The following is a 20,533-nucleotide window of genomic DNA, read 5'->3' as shown; positions in this document are numbered from 1 at the left end:
CAGTGTTTTGTCTTCCACAGCCAACAACCAAACTGTTCATTGATGGGAAGTTTGTTGAGTCCAAAACTACTGAATGGATCGATATCCACAACCCAGTAAGTGAAATGGTCTCTGCGTATGTATCAGCAGCCACTGTGCRGCAAGGGTCTGTGCCTCTATTGAGTCATTTGGTGAAAGTACATACACTTCTTGAGAAAGGTTTAGACTTTGAGAKTAAGACAGATTTAGCACTGTGCAATTGCTTTTCAACTGCATCTTCATATGAAATGTTGATCTTAGGAAAGTGATGACCTCCTTTCTCTCCCCATGTATCGTAAAACCCAAAGAGAGTTTATCCAGATATCCAAAGGGGAAGCTTAAACACTGCTTACTGGGTTTTTTCCCCTTTTCTTTGCTCATGGAAAGGCTCTGAGAACAGTATTGCGAATTTTGGAAGGATTTTTTTCACTCTCTATTTATGCAACCTCATGTGATTTGATGTCATCTGAATATAAAAGTCCTCAAAGAGATTGATTTCACTCTCAGACCAAGGGAAAAATCCTGACAGCTGAAGCTCCTCTTCTGTCCTTTGAGAGAGCTTCCATCTGTGAGCCGCAATATTCACAGTGAATTTAGATGTTTGCAATGCAAAACTTAGATTAGTAGCACTTGCGTTCATCTCAGTCCTCCACCAAAGACAAATGGAAATAAGATGATGTTCCAGGGTTTGACCCTTGAAGTAAGCATTTGGTCAGCAGTTTCTACAACTTTTCTCTGTTGATATGCTTTGTGGAAGTAATCAGAGCAGCAAGCAACATTCATGAAGCTCATTTAGTCTCTGTGGAGCAGCCAATGTTTGTGTTTCATTTTTTCCCTCTTGTACTTAGTATTTTCTCTCTTAATGATGTACCTGATGTTTTTGACATGTTAAAGCAGATTTAGTTTTTAAGAGTGCACTGGAAGGAGGCTGAACTGGTAAAGACAGGATATAAAAGTTAAAATATTGTACAGCAAATGTTGATCATAGACTCTTACTTCTGCCTGGTGATCTAGGYGAACTGTAACATGAATGCAAATTGCACAGTCACATACTACTTTTTTCAAAGGATCCTTGCCTCATTTAGGGCACAGGAGGGACAGCAGATGAGCCAAGACAGTGGAGAGGGAAAAGGACAGAGTCCACAGAAACCTTTGCCTTATCCGCTCTAGAAGCTGAAAGATATGTTATAGCAGACAAGTCACTTCAACTCTAGCATTTGGAAGTCACCTCTAATTTTTCAGCTTTCTGGGTGCCTAATTTGAGAACTTCCGAACAGAGTTTCAGAACTCCTGAATACACAGAGCTTCAGTTGTAGCCAATGCCTTTCATCTGCACCAAGAGAGAAGTCTCTTTTGTACTCTCCCTTTGGAAGTACAACTCCTTTTAGAATGAGGATATCAGGTGTGTGGTGTGAAAGGACAGTTGAATGGTTGAGAGCGATAGTTGGAGAAAGTTGGGCTTTGATGCAGTTTGTTTTTTCCTTCAGGCCACAAATGAAGTGGTTGCTCGTGTACCAAAGGCCACAGCCAGTGAGATGGAGGCAGCTGTGGCCTCGTGCAAAAAGGCTTTTTGGAACTGGTCAGAAACATCTGTTCTGAGTCGCCAGCAAATCCTCCTGCGTTACCAACAGCTCATCAAAGACAATCTGGTGAGACACCTATAGCTGAGCATGATGGTTATTGCTGAGTGCATGGCAGCTGATTCTAGGAAGTTGATTCAAACGATTATGGTTTATTTGGTGGGGCAGCATTGCCATGATTGAGGAGCTGATGGAGGCACTGTACTTGAGAGGTGCAAAAAAGCGGTCTSCAGGCAAATGAGATCAGAGAGGCATCTTCTTGGGGAATATTCTTCATTAGTTCCTTTATCAAAAGAGGAACTTTGAACCTTGATAGAAAATGTGCCAATTGAAAAAGTTAACGGGAGAAGTGTGTTACTATATCTTTTGATACCCTAGATTGCTTTTTCTGTGCTTCTCTGCTGTGACACATGATAGCTGTAGACTATAAGCCAGCCCCACAGTGTTCTTTTTACAGTGTCACCTGTGTGGCTTATTATCTTCTTATGTACAAGGAGCAAATCAACCAGTGTTGTCTTTCCTGGGCTCTACTCAGTCTGTTCACTGTGATGTTCAACTCTGTTAAATGTGTCCTATGTCTCCATTGTACCTCATGGGCAGGCACTTTTCTAACATTGATGAACTTTGTGTTTTCCATTTTCAGAAAGAAATTTCAAAACTCATCACCTTTGAGCAAGGGAAGACCCTGGCTGATGCTGAGGGAGACGTATTCCGAGGCCTCCGTAAGCTGCTGGCCCTGTTAAAAAAGGGTTTCAGAACCTATAGGAAGGGAGGAAGTCTCCTGAGCAACAGCTGCTCTAGGAGTCCATGCATGTAGCTCCCTTCCCAGCTTCCTTGTGAAGAAAAARCAATTGGAGCTCTAACTTGAAAAGCTCCATTAGATCATTTTTTTTAAAAAAACTACTTCTAAGTTGTTAGTCCCTTCCTTTTCCTATCAGTAACTACAACTGGCTGTACAGCAATAGGAACTTCTTGCTTGTACTCAGATATCTGAAACTGAGTCCCAGATGGTATGGCAGTACTACATCTGTACTTCTTTTACTGGGCTGTTGTGTCTGTGCTCCTATCACACAAACATGTAACACACTCAGGAGAGAATCCACTCACCACCAGCTCACAATGCTTGGCAGAGCAAAGGAATCTTGTAGAGCACAATGACTTTAAGTTATGGGGAAAGAGGCTGGAAGAAAGATTTGGGTCAAGGCAATGGTGAGAAGGGAGTTTGGGGCCTGAATGTTAACAGATCACCCAGTGGCATGTTGCCCTTTCTGCTGCAGAGGTGGTTGAACATGCCTGCAGTGTGACATCCCTCATTCTGGGAGAGACAATGCCCTCCATCACTAAAGACATGGACACTCACACCTACCGTCTGCCTCTGGGAGTGTGTGCTGGAATTGCACCATTCAATTTCCCAGCCATGATTCCTCTTTGGATGTTTCCCATGGCTATGGTTTGTGGAAACACTTTCTTGATGAAACCATCTGAGCGTGTTCCAGGAGCACTCATGTTCCTTGCAAAGCTATTTCAGGATGCTGGTGCCCCAGATGGGACCCTGAATATCATCCATGGACAGCATGAAGGTAACAATAGCCCTTGTTGGGAGATGGCTGGAGCGTTGTGGTGTATTCAGCGAGGGTACTAAAGAAGTTGGGGAGTCTGTTAGTACTGCTTTAAGATAGATCTGGAAGGGCACTCAAGCCTTGGAGGGGAAGGGAGGTGACTGAGAGATTAAATGCAATTTGCATCAAAATTTTAAGGAGATAAAGTGGCCAGAATTTGGGAGGTTGGGGATCAGAGTTACCCTGGCATGTAAGTGCTCAAATTCTATTAAGCTACATAAGTTCCAAAAGAAATAAGTAGATAAATCATCTTGGTTTTCTAAGGGAGCCTAACCAACAATTAGGTACTTAGGTGCCTTACTGAATATGCAGTGGATACCAGTATTGTATCAGTAGAAATCAGTGGAGAGATGCATGGGCTGGCAGTAGGGGACCTTAAATGAGGAGAACACAGAGACAAGAGTATAGACAAGGAGAAAAAGTACAGACTTTGCAGTATGGGGACGGGAACATAGGGAAGCTTCTGTGCATAATGTGTTATTTCCTGTTTGAAGCTGTGAATTTCATCTGTGACCATCCGGATATCAGAGCAATCAGCTTTGTGGGATCTAATCAGGCTGGCGAGTACATCTACGAGAGAGGATCCCGAAATGGCAAGAGGGTCCAGGCCAACATGGTAATACCTCTGAATGGAGCGCGCTTCTGCACACCGGCTGCCTCTTTGCATGTTAAGACAGACCACAACCCCCAGCCGCAGAAGCTGACTTTGCTACTGTAGTTAAGTGATGAGGCTTCCCTTCTTGCCAGGTTGTTGGTAGCAGAGTCATAGCTACTATAAGGAGAGAGAGGGGTAGTGTAGTGGCTATCACATCTGCTTTACATGCTGAAGGTCCTAGGTTCAAGCCCCAGTGGAATCAGCACCAGGAAATCTTTGGGAGGTTGGACTTAGATGACCTCCAGAGATCCCTTCCAACCTTACTGATTCTGCGATCCCATATCGCAGAGCTAGAGAGGAAGTGGTGGGAGTGATTAATAGCAGGAGACTCTATATGTGTTATATTGCAGGGAGCCAAGAACCATGGTGTGGTGATGCCTGATGCCAATAAGGAGAACACCTTGAACCAGCTGGTTGGAGCTGCTTTTGGAGCAGCTGGCCAACGCTGCATGGCCCTGTCTACAGCAATCTTAGTGGGAGAATCACAGAAATGGCTGCCAGAGCTTGTGGAGAGAGCCAAAAATCTACGTGTAAATGCAGGTACAAACTTTGATAATTTCTTGTCGGGTACCTGACTTGTGTATGGCGGTGGCTTTTGAGGTCTGTGTATCTGACGTGTCGCAGTATGTCATTGGGAGCTGTTGGCTACAGAGCTTTGATCTGTAGATCAAAGTGTTTTGTCTGTTTCGGGCCTTGGACTTGTAGTTAGGATTTTGTGGGAAGGCTTGGGGTATGACTATGATGCAAGGATTGACCTTGTTTTAACTGGAGCTTTGAGGTTATCTACTGTACATAAATCAAACCCACCATGTTTATAGCAACTTCACTTAGAGATCCTTCCARTTCCTAGTAAGCATGCAATAAAAAGGAAAAAGTGAGAACAATAAAATACTTAGAAAAATTAGCTTGTTTYTAATTCTAGCAAAAATTCTCCTATCTTTCATGTATTTTTAATAAAGTCCTGAAAATAAAAATTGGAAAAAAAATTGGGAAATTTTTTCTTTTAAAAATACCTGGTTTGGGATTTTAGCTTCCTGGTGATCTAAAGTTATTCTTCCTCTAGACAAACATTGTAAATATACATACACAGGAAAAGAAAAAGGAAAAAGAAACTTCTCTTTCAGTTTTGCTTTCTTCATTCATGGGCAGGATTCAAGAAGAAGGTCCATTTCTAGCCTGGTACATTTTAATCTCCAAATCCTGGATCAAGTCTTTGGTCTGAAAGGACACCTGGCTGATGTAGTTAGTTCTCTTACTACAGTCTATTTGCATATTAGAGCAAGTCAGCATACGGTATTTGTCACTCCTGCAAGCRGCATGGTTGGAAATAATTGAGAATGCAGTTTGTTCTGATTCTAGCAAAGCTTGAAATGACAAGAGTTCCCTTAAAGAAAGGAAGAAGGAAAATAACAGAATGTAGTGGCACRTAAGATGAGAAAAGGTATCAAAACCTCTAAATCCTAATTCCAAAKGAAGCAGGTAGGATTCAGCTGGCCTCATGTCCTCACTGGGACAAGTGTAGTCTAGATGTCTTGGGGACAAAAATTCCTAGTATGCACAAAGATGGTGTTTCTCAGACAAGCGTAGAAGCTCCAGAATGTGGAGATTGTGAAGAATTCTCTTTGTACAACATAGAAAAGGCCTGTTTTGTCTGACAGACTTGTGTAATTTAAAATGCCAATGCCTGGAATGTCAGAAACCATGTACTTGTATTTCAGAGAATTCATAGTCTATTTGATCTCTTTTTGACACTGTTCAGCTATCAAATTAAAGTCTAAATTAGCTCACTTCCTTTGGCTGCAAGCTAAACTTGTTCTTTGTAGCAATTTTATGTATATAAAAGGGAAGATGAACCTTTGTTATTTCTGACCACTCTTGTATAGCAAAGCTTTTGCAAAACTTTAAAGAGCCACAAAGTTGATCTTCAGCACAGTATTACTCAGCTCTTCAAACTTACAGCTTCTCTTATCTGCTGGTTTTGACAGTTGTAGGCTATTCCTTCTATTCATTAATGGCACAGATCTTGGTTCTGTGTCCCAAATCATCAGGATTTTCATRACTTTACTGGCAATACAGTTATCTCCTTGCTGCTTATGAAGAGGAAGCTGTCAGGGTTAAAAACTTTGTCTCTGCCTTTTCACAGGAGATCAGCCTGGTGCAGATCTAGGGCCCCTGATCAGTCCCCAAGCTAAGGAACGGGTTTGCCATCTGATCGAGAAAGGAGTAAAAGAAGGTGCCAGCCTTCTTCTGGATGGACGTAATATCAAAGTGAAGGGCTATGAAAATGGCAATTTTGTTGGGCCAACAATCCTTGCCAATGTCAAGGTAAGATAACCAAGAGTAGTGCTTGATGCCATRTATCACAGGGTCAGTGGAAACGCGGGTTAGACAAACCAGTCGATAATCAATAATCACCAGGTAGAAAGCTGATAAAGGGCTCAGCTTTCCCTTGCCAGCACAGATGCTTAAAGAAGAGTATGAGGAACAGTCAAACGTTCAGCATTCCTTCCTCCATTATACCCTCCTGCAGTTTGTAACTTAAGGACTTAATGAACCGAAAGTTGTGTTTTGTGGAAGCCTTCGCAAGAATGATATAGAATAAACTACAAAATCTCTTTATTGTTGAATATATTCACAACTTTACTGGGTCGGCATAATGCATAATGTGCAACCACATCTCAAGTGGTTTTTCACACTTAAGTTCRTATTTTTATTTTTATGCAGTTAGCTGGTATCATTTCTTCAATGTTGAAGTATTCAATTCATTTTAGGCCTTTTGGTGAGTGATTCCATGACACCAGACCAGTCTTGATAGTTCTGCTGTTGTACTTTATATTCTTAGGATTTTATGTACTTGATGTACATAATTCAAGCTTTTACTCTATCTTAGAATTTTCTTGCCTTGTTCTCATTAAATATGTCAAAATGTTTTCATTTCCTTTGGTGTATCATAAATGTTGTGAGATTTCCCATTCAAAAGTAAAAGTTCCACTGAAATTTTGTGATTCTTAGTTTGTTATTCAATGGTGTGGTTAATAATAATAGCCACATAAAATTTGCAGCTTGTCAAAGATGTGTTTGCACATGTACARCTGTCTTTTGAACACCTGGGAATGCTTGGAAGTCTGATTGGGGAAATTAATGAAGTACACCATAGTCAGAGTGCAGGATGGGTGCAATAGATGCTGGGAAGTGAGAAAGAGACTGGTAGAAGAATGAGCATGGGGCTGATACAAATAGGTAACTGCCAAGACTAAGAGGATGGAAGGCTGTGGCTGCTGTCAAAAAGAACTGAAGTAAACTATCCTGAATTAATCCTGACTTTAATCTGCCTTGATCAAAGAGTAGACCTCTGTCACTGAAGTTAGGCAGTAAAAGCAGAAAGCAAGTTAGGGATTAAAAGTGGTACCCTCCTTGATGGACTGCAGTTAGACAGCAGGRCACGGGAGATGGTGGAAGGGCAAGGAGGCCGTAAGGATGGCCTGTGGCAATGCAGCATGACAGGTGATCCTGAGAGTATTCTGAGCACGAGTGGCRTGTGTGTTTGCTATATGCTGTTGATACAAGGTGATTTATCTGCTATTTGTCTTGGCAGCCAAACATGACTTGCTACAAGGAAGAAATCTTCGGGCCTGTCTTAGTGGTTATGGAAGCAGACAATTTAGATGATGCAATTGAGATAGTGAACAACAATCCCTATGGAAATGGAACTGCAATCTTCACCACCAATGGAGCCACAGCTCGAAAATATTCCCACTTAGTAGATGTGGGGCAGGTATGTTAAAGGGAGAATTGCTGCCGTTAGAGCTCACCATTTACAGTGGGTGGCCATCCAGCGCTGTTGTGGCTGATCACTCATTGTGGCACAGCTCTTACGTGGCAAGTCTCAGATTTAAGGAAACAAAATGCAGTAGGTTGCAGACTGCTACTTCTTTCTCTTGTGATTAACGTGGCAACTTTCCTTTGGTTTAGGTGGGTGTCAATGTTCCGATCCCAGTACCTCTGCCCATGTTCTCTTTCACCGGCTCGCGTGCTTCTTTCAGAGGAGACACCAATTTCTATGGCAAACAGGTAACTAATTCAGAGTACACTATTAGACTGAATTGCAATAAATCGTGTTAGAAATGGTGATGGGGAGACCGTCATCAAACCTTATTAGTAAGGTAGAGATTGAAGAAGGGATTGAGAACTGGGTAGCAAGCTTTCTCTTGGCTCAGAATCCGGGGAACTGGTAAAGGGGACAGGATGATAGAGTGGCTCCCACAAAGGAAAGCTGGATCCTGTGTAGATGTAGAGGAACTGCTTGAAATATTCCTGGTGCAGACCTGAAAAATTCATTAGGCCAAACATTGATTCCTATGCGTCTTCTTTTCTCCAGGGAGTGCAGTTCTACACACAGCTGAAAACTATTATCTCTCAATGGAAAGAGGAAGATGCCACCGTTACCAAGCCTGCTGTGGTTATGCCAACTATGGGGAACTAAATGCAGCCTTTACAGATGCTGTCCCTGGTGCCCTGCTCCTTCTGTGCTGCAAACACTTACCAGCTTTGTCCTGACTATCACCGTTTTCTTGGGAAYGAATAGAAAGCTCCATTTGCTCAAGGGTCTCTGTTTCTAGTTAAATCAAGCAGACTCATGTAATACACAGTCTGGGTTTTCTGTTGCTGTCAGTATACTGTTTCAAATTCCTTCCAGTAACCTTTCACAGAGGAAACCATCTTATCCAACCAGAAGTGCAGACAGTGGCCTCAGTTTACCTTTCTTTCCAGACCCTCTCAACTTGAACATCACTCTGACTGTTTTCCACTTCAATACTTTTAGCCTTAGTGACTCACCACTGGCTACATTTTGTGGCAGTTCAGCTCTTTATCTTACATTTGAGTTACTCAGATGATGAGCACTCATTTTGAGTGTCATCTCTGGGACGCTTTGGATGTCTCAGAGAAGTGTCTCATAGAAGTGATATCTACATACAATGAAGATACCAAGTATGGGAGTTTCTACTGTTGAAGTTCATAAAATATCACTTTCATCTGCTTAGTGGTTTCCAAAACACTTGGGAGCTGGCTTTTTAAGTTTTTTTTTCAGGAAAGAATACTTGGTTGCTTGTCTGAGGATGAAAGAGATTCCTGGCTGCTGCAGTAACCTTCACTCTGCCTCTAACAGCCTGGAAACTTCAGTTTCTGTWGTGCACATCACTGGTCTCATTTGCTGTCAATTCCATTATACCTGAAATGAGTTGTTGGGTGCCTGTTTACTGTGCTAACAGAAATGCACCCACACGGCCTGTAACATAATGACACTGTGGAAGCAGAAACACAGCTGTGTCTGGGTATCATCATGTCACAGAGTTATGTGAGTCTAGGTGGAAGGAGGATTAAGATGTAGAATGGTCAGTAGGAAGGAAGAATAATTTTTTCTATCAGAAAGCAGCCAGACCTATTCTCTTGGTTAATTTTCCTGATTATAGCTGTAGTGCATGTGTTGATTGTTTGACTCTCTGTCACATTTGCTCAAATACACAGTAACACCCTCTAGGTACTGCAGGTCCCATTARTAGAGAAGATTAAGTCTTGATAGACCCTGTCCTTAAGAACATGTGCGTTTTGTAGCTGGAGAGCCTGCTTTTTGATTCCTGCTTCACCTGGAAGGTGATGCAGCAGTGAGGGAACTGCAGGAAGCTCACTGAAGCACTCACGGAAAATACTATTTTAATGATTCTAATCATGATTCATTCTAATTAAACAACCTGAATGTGAACACCTTGTATTCTGCCTTCTGATAAAGATGCCTTTTGTTACTGACAGTTGTATATTAGTGCAACTGCTGTGGATCCACTAATGTTTGTATCTCATTTTATCTTTGTTGTACCCTAGAGGAAAGCCTCACCTTTGCAATTTGATTATGAATTAAAAACTTGCTGATACATTTCTGCAGCAAATGACTGTTCCTTGTTAAAATATTTTATAGATGTCATGTTCATTTTATTACCCTCTTTGCAGAGGCTGGTCCGTGACTCCTATAACACATGTATCCAACCTCCTTTACAGCTTTTCAAGGACCTCTGTACCAATCTCCTCAAACAGCATTTCAAGGAATGCTTTGTGTCTGTTTTTACATACACATCACTTGATTACAGAAGCTCTTATGCTGCATATAAATGACTTTATTACAAAGTGAAAAGATATCTTCATCAAATTGTATTATAGAGTTCTAACCAGTAATCCAAATTCTAGATTGTATACAGGGTCATCCTAGCTATTGCCTTGGGAAATAAAAAAATCTTTATTTAAGAAGGAAGAAAATACTGAAGTCATATTTCAAGCTAATTTCAAAGGAGTGCTCATAGCAGCAGTGTAGCAGACTCRGGGTTTAGAACTGCAGCCTCGTTCACAAGATGATTTCACAAATGAAAAGTGCCAGTGAGAGAGTAACTGCAGTGGCTGTTGGTCTTGTGCATTCAAAATGTACAGCTGCCTTACTCCCTCTTTGGGGTGAACAGCTGAATATGTGGAAGGATTAGTGCAGAAGATGATGACTCAGATAATTCAGCCTGCTGTGTAATGAATGTTAGGCTGGGAGGAATATTCTCTGTGCTGCAAAGGTAAAAACATTCCAGGTAAATCACCATTAACACACTGGCATTCATTCATACACGTGGGAAAGGAATGCTAAATAATAATCTCTAAGAACGTCTACAGTTGCTCACTTTCAAATCACCTTCCTTTTCTTCCTAATTAGTATTGCTGTTCTGACTTTTCTGTAGCCCTGTTAAACCCTGCTAACTCTGTCTTCAGAAGTTCCTCAGCCAACTTTTCCTATAACAAAATCAGTTCTTTATTGTCAAGCTTATCTGAGGCCTGGAGTACCACAGGAGAATCCCTGCACTATTTCCAGACCAATGTTCTAAATACTTGTATAATCCTTTCACATGTGTGTAAATATYTTTTCTGATTATCTGCATTTTGAAAGAGTTTTTAAACAGATGATTTTAAATAACTGCATTAGAAATATAAATCCTAGATGTACTTTTTTCTAGTTAATAAAATGCCTTTTTAGATCAAGCTGCAGATGCTGACTGATCATGATGTACCTGCCTCATCTCGTTGTTACTGTTTTCTGTTCACCTGTTTATCCTCCTTCTGATTTTAACATTCATTATAAAAAAATGAATAATATATTTTCTGTATTACACAAACATAAAATCTCATAATAAATTTCTTTAGCCTGTGTTAGAATGCAATCTTACTGCCAACTCTTTGTCTCATATTTAAAATAGTTTCTTGCCTAGAAGGCACTGCAGTCTAGATTCTCAAACCTATTGTAACTCCCAATAACTTAAATTAATATAACTACCTTTGAGAATCGGACCCTATGGTCACTTCTGCTTCTATTTGTCTTTTTTCTCCTCTTTCTTTGTAGACTGTGAGCAGTCTTTTATGCCTGACACTGTCTCCAAGTCACATGCCTCTACAATTCACTCTGCAAAAAAGGCCACAAGTCACTTCCATCCCACTTTTGGAAGTGGCTGTTGGACTCACTGAAGGAGCTGTCTGTCATCTTTCCACAGAAATCCTTCCAGTGCTCCTCTTTATGAACTTTATCTGGCTATCTGGTATCTCAGTATKGTAATTTTCTGTGCTATACTCTCTCATGTTTGACACACAACGCTCCATGATAACATGCCAGATGTCCTCTCTTCTAGTTCCTCCAGCGTAAGTTGATACTGTTCGCTTTGGAGCAGTGTAATTAGCAATACACTTGTATCTGAGTTTGTATCTGTGAAAACTAGGTATATGAATGCTTGGTCCTTGCTCTTAAAGTGTCTCTACACTGAATGCAAAATCATCTTAATAGCTTTTGCCTTTTAATCAAAACYCCCTCTAGCTAGCAGAAGAGAAGGTGTCTTGTTGTACAGTCATGGCCTTTAATAAAGCTGCTCTTCAGTGACAGGAAGTTTTAGGAGGACATAATATCAGATTTYTCGTATGAGCTGAATACCTGCTGCTAAAAGACTGAAATGACCAGAAATTTCAAAATAAAACTAAAATTCCTTTCTCTCTTCTTACATATATTTCTTTGTGTGTAGACACACCAGTATATCTCTTCAGAAAAAAACAAAGTATTTCTAAAGTGAAAGAGATAAGAGAGAGACATTTGTATGTGCTTATAAATAACCAGGAGCTGAGGAGATGGTATGGTATAATTGTATGGTATAATTTAGGATCTTATGTATGGTATGTATGGTATAATTTAGGATCTTACCCAACTTTGTTTTCTTCTCTAGTATCAGTGGGAGCTGGAGCTGAAGTGGCCAAATCTTTGCTGTATTTCCTGTGAGGAAGAAACAAGTGCAAAGTGATCCTCGTCTATGGGTTATCTACACTCAGACAGCTTTCTAATTCCACACCAAGCTCTGTCCTTGTTTCCTAAAATTAACTGCAAGCAAGAAATGCTAGGACACTTGAGCTATTACAATATCCTATCCAGAATCAGCACTGATTTGAACCTGGATTCAGTTCACTGTGGAACTCCAGTCTTTGCTGCAAAATCATTACAAATAAAAGTGACTGAAGAGTGCTTAAACAGAAATGGGATATGCACAGATCAATGTTGSTGTGCAACAATTTCTGCTCTTTAGCTTATTTCTAGTTATACAAATATGGCAATGACTTTCTCATGTTTGCTGTTAATAAGGTCTAAGTGATCCTCTATTCAGCTGTGAAGACTATCACAGCCACTGCCAGAGACTGAACAAAATATTATTTCATTAATCCATTTCCTTTCTGATTCCCAGTCAACAGATTTATTCCCTTAACAGATATAATAAAACTGTTTGACTTTTTTTAAAGGAAGAAAGGCTCTAAGCTAGCATTTGTGAGGACAAATTATTGGCAAATAAATAGAAGAGTCTTCCAAAAAAGAGAGGATATTACATGCTGAAAACTTACTTTCTTATAATATTGATTACTTGGAATATACACATCAAATATATGTTTTATATTGGCAATCATCGAAAGTATCAAAAACTATATTTGAAAAGAAAAACTATTTTTAACTTAAAAGTTAAAGTGAAGTGTTTGTGTTCCTTTTCTCAGGCTTTCATACTATGCAGCTTTACATATGTTCTTGTACATTGGCAAACAGTGATAAAAGGAGGTAATCCATGCATAAATGAAYTTATGGAAGTATAAAAGCTGCATGTGCTGATGGACAAATCATTTAATTACACATATCTTACTCTTGYTGTAAAAAGTGCAACAAAATTTTCTATTTTTCTAATAGTGTAACTTTTGTATACTATGAATTTAAACCAATGCCTTTAACGTAGAGGAGGCAATTTACACCTTCAGCATCAGCTCTCCAAAACTACACGAAAAAGTGTAACAGTTTAGATTTATATTTAGGTCCTCTTATGCATTCTGTCATACATTCAGTTCACAGCTTATAATGAATTTAATGCTTTTTGAGGCACGTTTTACATACCTCTAAATTCCTGCTCATAACTTTCTTATGCTGACAGCAATGAGCCATAGGATGAGTTTACTTTCAGTATCTTGGTTATGAAAATTTGTATTTTTTCAATACCGGCAGATTGCTTTATGGTGTTCTGGGGAGTGCTACTGTCACCATATATATTATTTATTTATTTGGTAAAAATGAATAGGAATTTGTTAATGACTGAACAAAATTAATCACACTGCACTAATCAAAGCTAATTCTCTAACTTTTTGAGCACTATCAGAAGTTTTTTTTCCACTTGCTTTTATTTGATACTGCACACAAAGATCTTAYAGTATAGTCTGCTGCATGTTAAAATTAGCATATATCACCTGTTAAAAAGGTTAAAATACCTCTCACCAAGCTACAAAGTAACTCCTAGCATTGTGGCATACAGTAACTCCAATATGGCAATGCTAACACTGGAGAAGCTCCAATGAGCTYCCTGACCTAGAGTTATCAGCCTTATTTCTCTAACAAGAAAAGCTTTGCATTCATCTRCTTAAGAAACTGAGTATTACCATAGATTTGTGCCGTTCATTTTGGCAAAAAGTATTCTCAGAACACGTTCTTTTTGTTCCCATGTCAAGTCACTGATATCAACTTTTTCAAAGTGGATTTTTTCCCTGAAAAACATAGAAAAGATCAAAGTATTAGGAGATAAAGTCCAAAGGAATGTCTCATGGATTCCGTATGCSTAAAAAGGTTTTCAATTCTGCCTCTCAGTTTCATTGATTTCCTGGGTTGTGTTCAGCTATTCATAGCATATAAATAAAAAATAAATCTGAGCRTACGGTGCTGCCAGCTTCTAAATCTATGGTTTTCTAAACAATCTGTTAAGAAGAACAAAAGCAATGATTTCTATTATACATGTACTGCTTATAAATACTACTGTTTTCTTTTAGCATTTAAATATGCAATAGTTTCAAGTATGTTTTCCTTTGCTTGCTTCTCCACTATTCATATGTAAAAGGATCAATTTCTACACCCAATTTCCTTTCCCACTCCGAGTCTTCTCCCTCCTCTTCCCTCCAAGCAGAAGCCTTCTTAAGTCGCTATAATCGCTTTCTTCTCTCGGCTTTGAACTCATGGTGATTCTGCTTTGTCTTTTCTGAGATAARGTAACCAGAAACGAGTACAGCATTCCAGGTGATTGCACAACACTAAGTTATGCAGTGGTCGATACATACTAAGCAAGTATTTTATTTGAGAGTGGGATACTTTCAATCTTTCATTAGGGATGTATACAGACCGCAGCTCTGCTGGACCTTAACTCCAGGGCTTCAAATCAAAATGTTTGGATAGGCTGCGGTTTGTAGGCACAGGATTATTAGGCACAGGAGGTTGGAGAACTGTAAAACTGACCACTGGGGCATGTATAGTCCCAATTTAAATTAGGCTGCATCCTAATACAAATTCTGAGAGACTTACATCTAGAAATCTGAGATTTTGGTTTATTCATTTTTTTAAAGTTAATTCTGCCAACCGTTACCATAGGGTGCATGTGCTTGATTTTGATATATCAGTGTCTACTTCACATAAAGGCTTAGTTTTTACATTATTGTGAAGCTTGAGGGAAACAGACTTTGAAGACACAGTGTAAAGTAGAAGCTTCTGAAATACAGAAGAATAGCTGAACAAAGACTAGATTTGCCATCTTCTGGAYGCTTCTGTTAAAATGATCAGCAGCAAAGTAAAGAGCTCTTAGCATTTKAATTAATTTTGCAGGCTTCAGTGTTGCTAGGTCACTAGAGAGAGCAAGTGGGCTATTCCCTACCTCTTAAAACAGAACAACACCTACACAACCCAAAGGCTAGAGATGCAATAATAATTGTTAAAAAGAAATCTCAGATTATGAAACACATCTATACTGGAAATTCCATATCAAATCCACATGGTAGGGACCTCTTTCCAGCTTGTTATTTTCAATTACATCCATGGAAAAAATAACCAAAAAGTGATCACCTGGTGAAAAATAGGTGCTTGCAAACTCATTACTAATTGATAGGATTTTAGACCTCATGAAGTTATTTTTAGTACAGCAACCTCCACAAGCATTCCTATTCTAGACAATATCATCACATTTTTTTTTTCTAGGTGGAGGTAAATTCCTTTTTGCTAGGAAGATAGACCATAATTTTTGATGTTTCAATACCAGTAGCATTTCTCTGCTTCTTCTAGGTCTTTGTACACACTATTTGTGCTGTTYATGTTGCTTTGGAATGTTTTGATTTTGGGAAATCCTTCCTTCCCTGCACATGCCTCCATCATTTTTCTGTAATAGGCAGTTTGAGCCTTTTCCTTGTAGTGCTTCCTGCTGGCTATGATCTCCTGCTTTACATGTTCCAGAGCATCCAGGAAGAACCTTTCCACCTCAGTCCTCTCATCCAGGATGTTCCGGGCTAGTTTCTTCACTCGGTTCATCTCACGATCCTTCATTTCTAGTAGTTGCTGCAGTTTTTTGATCTCCACCATGCCTGCCTCATTTTGTATCARCGCCTGATGCTGCGTTCTCTGAGTCTCTGTCTCAAATTCTCTGGTCATGTGACATAAGGCCATCTCTAGCTTTTCCACTTTATATTGCAGATCTTCAATCTGTGCTTTCTGCTGATTGATCTGTAGGATCTTTTCCCGAATCAAACCCTCATTGGTTTCCTAAAGGATAACGAGAAATTATTTGGGCTTTATTTTATTCACAGCAAATCTGGAAATTTTCTTCCCCAGCACTGACAACCTAGTAAACATGTTGGCACCTTCACTCTGGAGAGTAAACACGGATCTGGGATCAGGATTTTGTTTACAAGACAAGCCAAATAAAGGCAGCTGTGTGTAGTATACACTACAAAGAGATCTATTCTTAGTGGACCATCGTATGAAATCTTTCCTTCTTTCTTCCCCATAATTAGAATAAAATAAGAGTTCTTCAGATAACTCTAAATTAAATATATGTGGAGAGCTCTGACTGGGGAGATTTAATATCTCAGTGAACTTACACCTGTATGCAGACCTTGGGCTTCAAAGACCCCTTCCTCGGGGAGAATAAAACACAATTAAAATAAGAACAGAAACCTTCTCCTGTAACAGAAGAGTTTTGTCCTCCTCTAACTTCTGCTTGACTTTTTGCAATTCCGTTGCCTCTTTCAGGTGGCAAGTGAAAGCATCATGAAGACGAATATTCTCCTTAAACACCTCTCTCCCCGTGCTGTTCAGTTGCCTGGACAGTGGAGAACAAAACTCTGGAGCTGTAATCAYAACCTTCCATGTTTGCTTATATTAAAATCAATATTTCAGTGTCCTAATTGCAGAGTTAAGTGGTAGAATTCTTACTGGTCTGTACCAAGTTTTTTTAGCTTTGCCTCTACTCCTACATTTGGACTGGGACAATGAGATAATGATGTGCCACTGGGATAACATTACCTCCATATCTCCACCGGAACCAGTTTGAGTCTCATGGCTGAAATGTCAGGATGATGACAGCACTTACATTTAAAAGATTAGAACAGCCTAGCTCGTCATCCATTTTGCCCTTCAAAGCCTATGCAGTACTGTGGGCAACTTCTTTAGAAAACAGTGTTTAAATGGTTTTGTAGAGAACAGGAAAAGCAAGCTTTTCTTACAAAACAGCCTCACGGTGGGCGGTCTCTGTCATCATTACTACTTTCTTCTCAGCATCTTTTTCTAGTCTTTTCTGAAAGGGAGGAAAGCCTGTTTAAATGTTKCTTGAGATACATGGTATTGAAGCTAAAATCCGACAAGGTGCAAATTTCAAAATCATACCRACAGTTTCAACTCACACAACTTCTTGCTATAAAACAAATGACCTCCAGAGAGCACTAAAGCTCCTGATGGAAGTGAACATGGCCTCTCCGGGAGCCTGACAYCCCACCTCTTTCCTTTGAAAGCTGCAGCTAGCCTCCAGCTCATTCATTGCACTTGTATTGACATGGGATATTGTAAAATCGTCATTAAAGAACAGCCAAAACTACATCAGAGTTAAACAGAACAGCCAGAATAGTCAGTGAGATAAATTATATTGTTTTAATAAAAGATTATTTAACTGCCTGTCAGTCTTTACCTTTTCTTCAAGAAACCTCTTCTCCAGTCTCACAACCACTTCCTGATGTCTCCTGTTTGAGGTCTCCATTCTCTCTTTTAACTGTGATAAAAAAAAAAAAAATTGTCTCCAGTACTGAAGGCAACACCACATTTTCACAGTAATGCATCTGTTTTTACACTGACAAAAAGGACAGCTAAAGAAACCACTACAAATTAAAATTGAAAGTAATGTGCAATACTAACCAACCAAATCCTAGAATCACATTCTGTTTCAGTCACGATTAGTTTTGACTCGTTATTCGTCCTGTCCTTACTGYGAGTTCTGGTTATGGAACTTGCATTTTATCCATCTAATGCTTTTTCTCACTCTCAGTGGACTGTACTTAAGGAAAACACTCCAGTATACTAGCCATATCTGTTTTCCTTCTCCACTCCCACCTTCTGGGCTGCTAGGCAGACAGAAAGGTTGCTTTTAAAATAAATATTCCAAATCTATACTTATAACAAACTTACATCTTCCAGCTCTTTCTCCATAACTGCTTTTTTCCTGCGGAATTCTTTTATTAATCTCAGTTCTAACTGAATTAGACCAATTTCTCTGACTTTTTTCTGAAATTTCTCCTCCAGTTCTTTTACTTGTTGAGTGTATTGGTCTGCCTGCAAATCAGAAATTATCAATAAGAAAACAAAATGAGAGCAACTAATCATCAAGCTCTGTAAGGTAAAACACAGAACTGAATGTCTGAAATTATATTGAACTACAAGGTTTTATAAACCACAGATCTGCAGGAATTCATCATTAGAAGAAATGCTACAAACTCAGTAGAAACTACCTTCCAGTAAAAGAAAAAAAAGCTATAAATGAGTGGTAAGTGYAAAGCAACATCCACATCATCATTTATAGCCTTTTCTGCACTTTCTAATCTGAGGCGTGGGAGAAAGTTCCTCGTGGAGACTACTCAATGGGGGAGATACCWTCTTAAAGTGATTAACAGAATTCTGTGTTTCTTACTGAAGACAGACTARTAAATAATAATTTTCCATAGTTCAAGAATTTTTAGTTCATCAGGAATGAAGGAAGGAGAACTGCAGCAGAATTCAGATTAGTTACTGCTTACCTCAGCACAAATGAACACGCTCTTCCTGTGCTTCTGGCCTTACTGTTACCCAGCTAGTTCCTATACTAACTCAGATGCTAGAAAACATTCCTATTATTAGCTGAAATAATACTCTACAGAGCCATAGAATAAATCCCACATTGCCACTGTTTATAAAGTTCTCTTTCCACACAAGATGCTTGCATTAAAACCTTTAACAGTTAGCTGCCCTAACTCGTTCCTCTTACTAAAATCAGAACTACTGTTCAGCCTGATCAGAGGATCCTGTTGTTTTGAGGAAAAGGAGAAAAGTTCAGCCACCAGTTTCTTGTTCTCTTCTTGGGCTTGCTGTTTCAAATCAATCAGCTGCTGCTTCAGCTTCTTGATCTGTGAAAACAGAAATCAAGAAACAGTGTATGTGGTGGTGGAGGGAGTTTTCTAGTTGTTTTCTGCTCTTCAAATTTGATTATAAGAAGACACCACAAACAGGAAACAGTTCCCTTGTTTGTAGTATTTAGGCTGATTAAACCACATTTAAAACCAGCAAGTGACAGAACCAACATTTATTTGGGTTAAGCATAGGAAATAATGCAAGCCTAAGTTTTTAAAAAAATATATGTATTAGATGAAAACAGATCTGTTAAATCTACTGAAAAATTAAATTCATGAGAATAGAGGTTTTCTTCTGTATTGTTTCGGATAGCAGTGCACAGTGGTAGAGAAGCAATTCAGTAATGTGAATAGAAAAAGAGGAGGAGGACAGACAAATAGAGAAAAATAGGAAGCTGAAAAAAGATTCAAGTTAGAGCTTTGATATTGGATTTAGGCTTAGAGATAACTGTGGGATGTGGGCAAGAAAATTGTCTCCTGCTGTTTGACTTGCCCAATATCCTGGAATCCAGTTAAATCCTGGGTTAAAATCATTGAATTCCATTTTCAGTTTCCCTTCCTAACTGAAAAATGGGTGTTCTGTCTGATACTTGGATTAAGAAAARTCAGATTGGATTAAAGCAAAGCAACCTGGGAAAGATCAAACGGAAGCTACCATGTGTGAAGAAGCCCTAAACTGATTCTGTGTTGGGGCAATTTCAACTTCAGTCATGGCAGTCTCGTTACTGCACTAGAGAAAATGACTTGTTTACTGAAAAATCCCCCAAGCCTGTTTCCTACCTCATTAAATTAAAGTTGATATGGCTTCATTTAGTCTTACTTATTCTTTCTTATTCAAAGAAACCTTTATGGATACCAACAAGGGGAAAGAAGAAAATWGTTTAGTTAACTGAGTACAATTTTACAGAGTTGTGACCATCTCTGCTTGAGGAATGAATCACTGAATAACGTAAAAAAATTGTTTGAAAGAGACATTTGGAGGTTATCTAGTCCAATCTCCTGCTGACAACTGGTCCAAATTCAGAGTTAAATAAGGTCACTCAGTTAAGTTCTGAAAATCTCTAAGAGAAGAGATTCCACCACCTCTCCGAGCAATCTGTTTYAGTGCTTACGTAATCACTCTCATTGCAAATCCTTTTTTTTCCCTCTCCATTTGTAATTTCCCTTGCTGCAAGCTGTGACTGTCGCCCCTTATCTTTTCTCTGCGCTCTGGGAAGAGTTTCTGTCTCCTCTGTAACCCTCTTCAGGTAGCAATCAGAGTCTAAGCGGAACAAACCCTGCAGCCTCTTCTTACGGGTTACGTGCTCCCGCCCGTCACCGTYCTGGTGACCCGCCGCCGGATTTGCTTCAGCTTATTGACACCGGCGAGGGGGAAAGACGGACGCGGGATCCCAGGTGCGGCCGAGCGAGCCGCAGGCGGAGGGCTCACTTCTCTCGACCCGCTCGCCGGCTTGCCGGGCCCGGGCCCGACTGCGTCTTTGAGCCCCGGTCTCTGAAAGTCGCCGGGGGGAGGCAGCTGCCGCTCCTCGCCCCGCCGCGAACGGCGGCGCGCCGGCAGCGGCCTGCCGGGCGGACGGGCGCGCCTCCGGGCACTCTCGCCCCCGCCCGAGGCCGCC

The 20,533-nt window shown here is 39.9% G+C and overlaps 3 protein-coding genes across 3 annotated transcripts in view; 2 read left to right on the top strand and 1 right to left on the bottom strand.

The window, feature by feature from the left end:
- ALDH6A1 (aldehyde dehydrogenase 6 family member A1) lies at positions 1 to 9,814 on the top strand. The gene is made up of 10 exons (XM_085301731.1): positions 1 to 95; positions 1,506 to 1,667; positions 2,242 to 2,320; positions 2,876 to 3,178; positions 3,712 to 3,833; positions 4,223 to 4,412; positions 6,016 to 6,197; positions 7,468 to 7,647; positions 7,845 to 7,943; positions 8,251 to 9,814. The coding sequence occupies exons 2-10, from the start codon at positions 1,554 to 1,556 to the stop codon at positions 8,353 to 8,355; spliced, it is 1,374 nt and encodes a 457-aa protein (XP_085157857.1). The 5' UTR covers positions 1 to 95; positions 1,506 to 1,553; the 3' UTR covers positions 8,356 to 9,814.
- Positions 9,815 to 9,966: 152 nt separating this feature from the next.
- BBOF1 (basal body orientation factor 1) overlaps positions 9,967 to 20,533 on the bottom strand; it is an 11,559-nt gene continuing 992 nt past the window's right edge. Inside the window, exons 2-11 of the mRNA XM_085301825.1 lie at positions 20,236 to 20,511; positions 18,849 to 18,914; positions 17,944 to 18,087; positions 17,450 to 17,530; positions 16,992 to 17,062; positions 16,444 to 16,588; positions 15,530 to 16,029; positions 13,896 to 14,000; positions 12,139 to 12,207; positions 9,967 to 10,469 (exon numbers count right to left, since the gene is read on the bottom strand). Of these exons, the coding sequence (XP_085157951.1) occupies positions 10,352 to 10,469; positions 12,139 to 12,207; positions 13,896 to 14,000; positions 15,530 to 16,029; positions 16,444 to 16,588; positions 16,992 to 17,062; positions 17,450 to 17,530; positions 17,944 to 18,087; positions 18,849 to 18,914; positions 20,236 to 20,511 (1,575 nt within the window). The 3' untranslated portion in view covers positions 9,967 to 10,351. The remainder of the gene's footprint in view (positions 10,470 to 12,138; positions 12,208 to 13,895; positions 14,001 to 15,529; positions 16,030 to 16,443; positions 16,589 to 16,991; positions 17,063 to 17,449; positions 17,531 to 17,943; positions 18,088 to 18,848; positions 18,915 to 20,235; positions 20,512 to 20,533) is intronic.
- ENTPD5 (ectonucleoside triphosphate diphosphohydrolase 5 (inactive)) overlaps positions 20,295 to 20,533 on the top strand; it is a 28,298-nt gene continuing 28,059 nt past the window's right edge. Inside the window, exon 1 of the mRNA XM_085301734.1 lies at positions 20,295 to 20,312. The gene's annotated coding sequence lies outside the window, so the exon portion shown is untranslated. The remainder of the gene's footprint in view (positions 20,313 to 20,533) is intronic.

This window comes from Rhea americana, unplaced genomic scaffold, assembly GCF_003343005.1.
Source record: "Rhea americana isolate MKP2758 unplaced genomic scaffold, rheAme1 scaffold_18, whole genome shotgun sequence".
NCBI lineage: Eukaryota > Metazoa > Chordata > Aves > Rheiformes > Rheidae > Rhea > Rhea americana.
The sequence above is the reverse complement of the archived record's forward strand: the minus strand, read 5'-3'. Positions and strand labels throughout refer to the sequence as shown.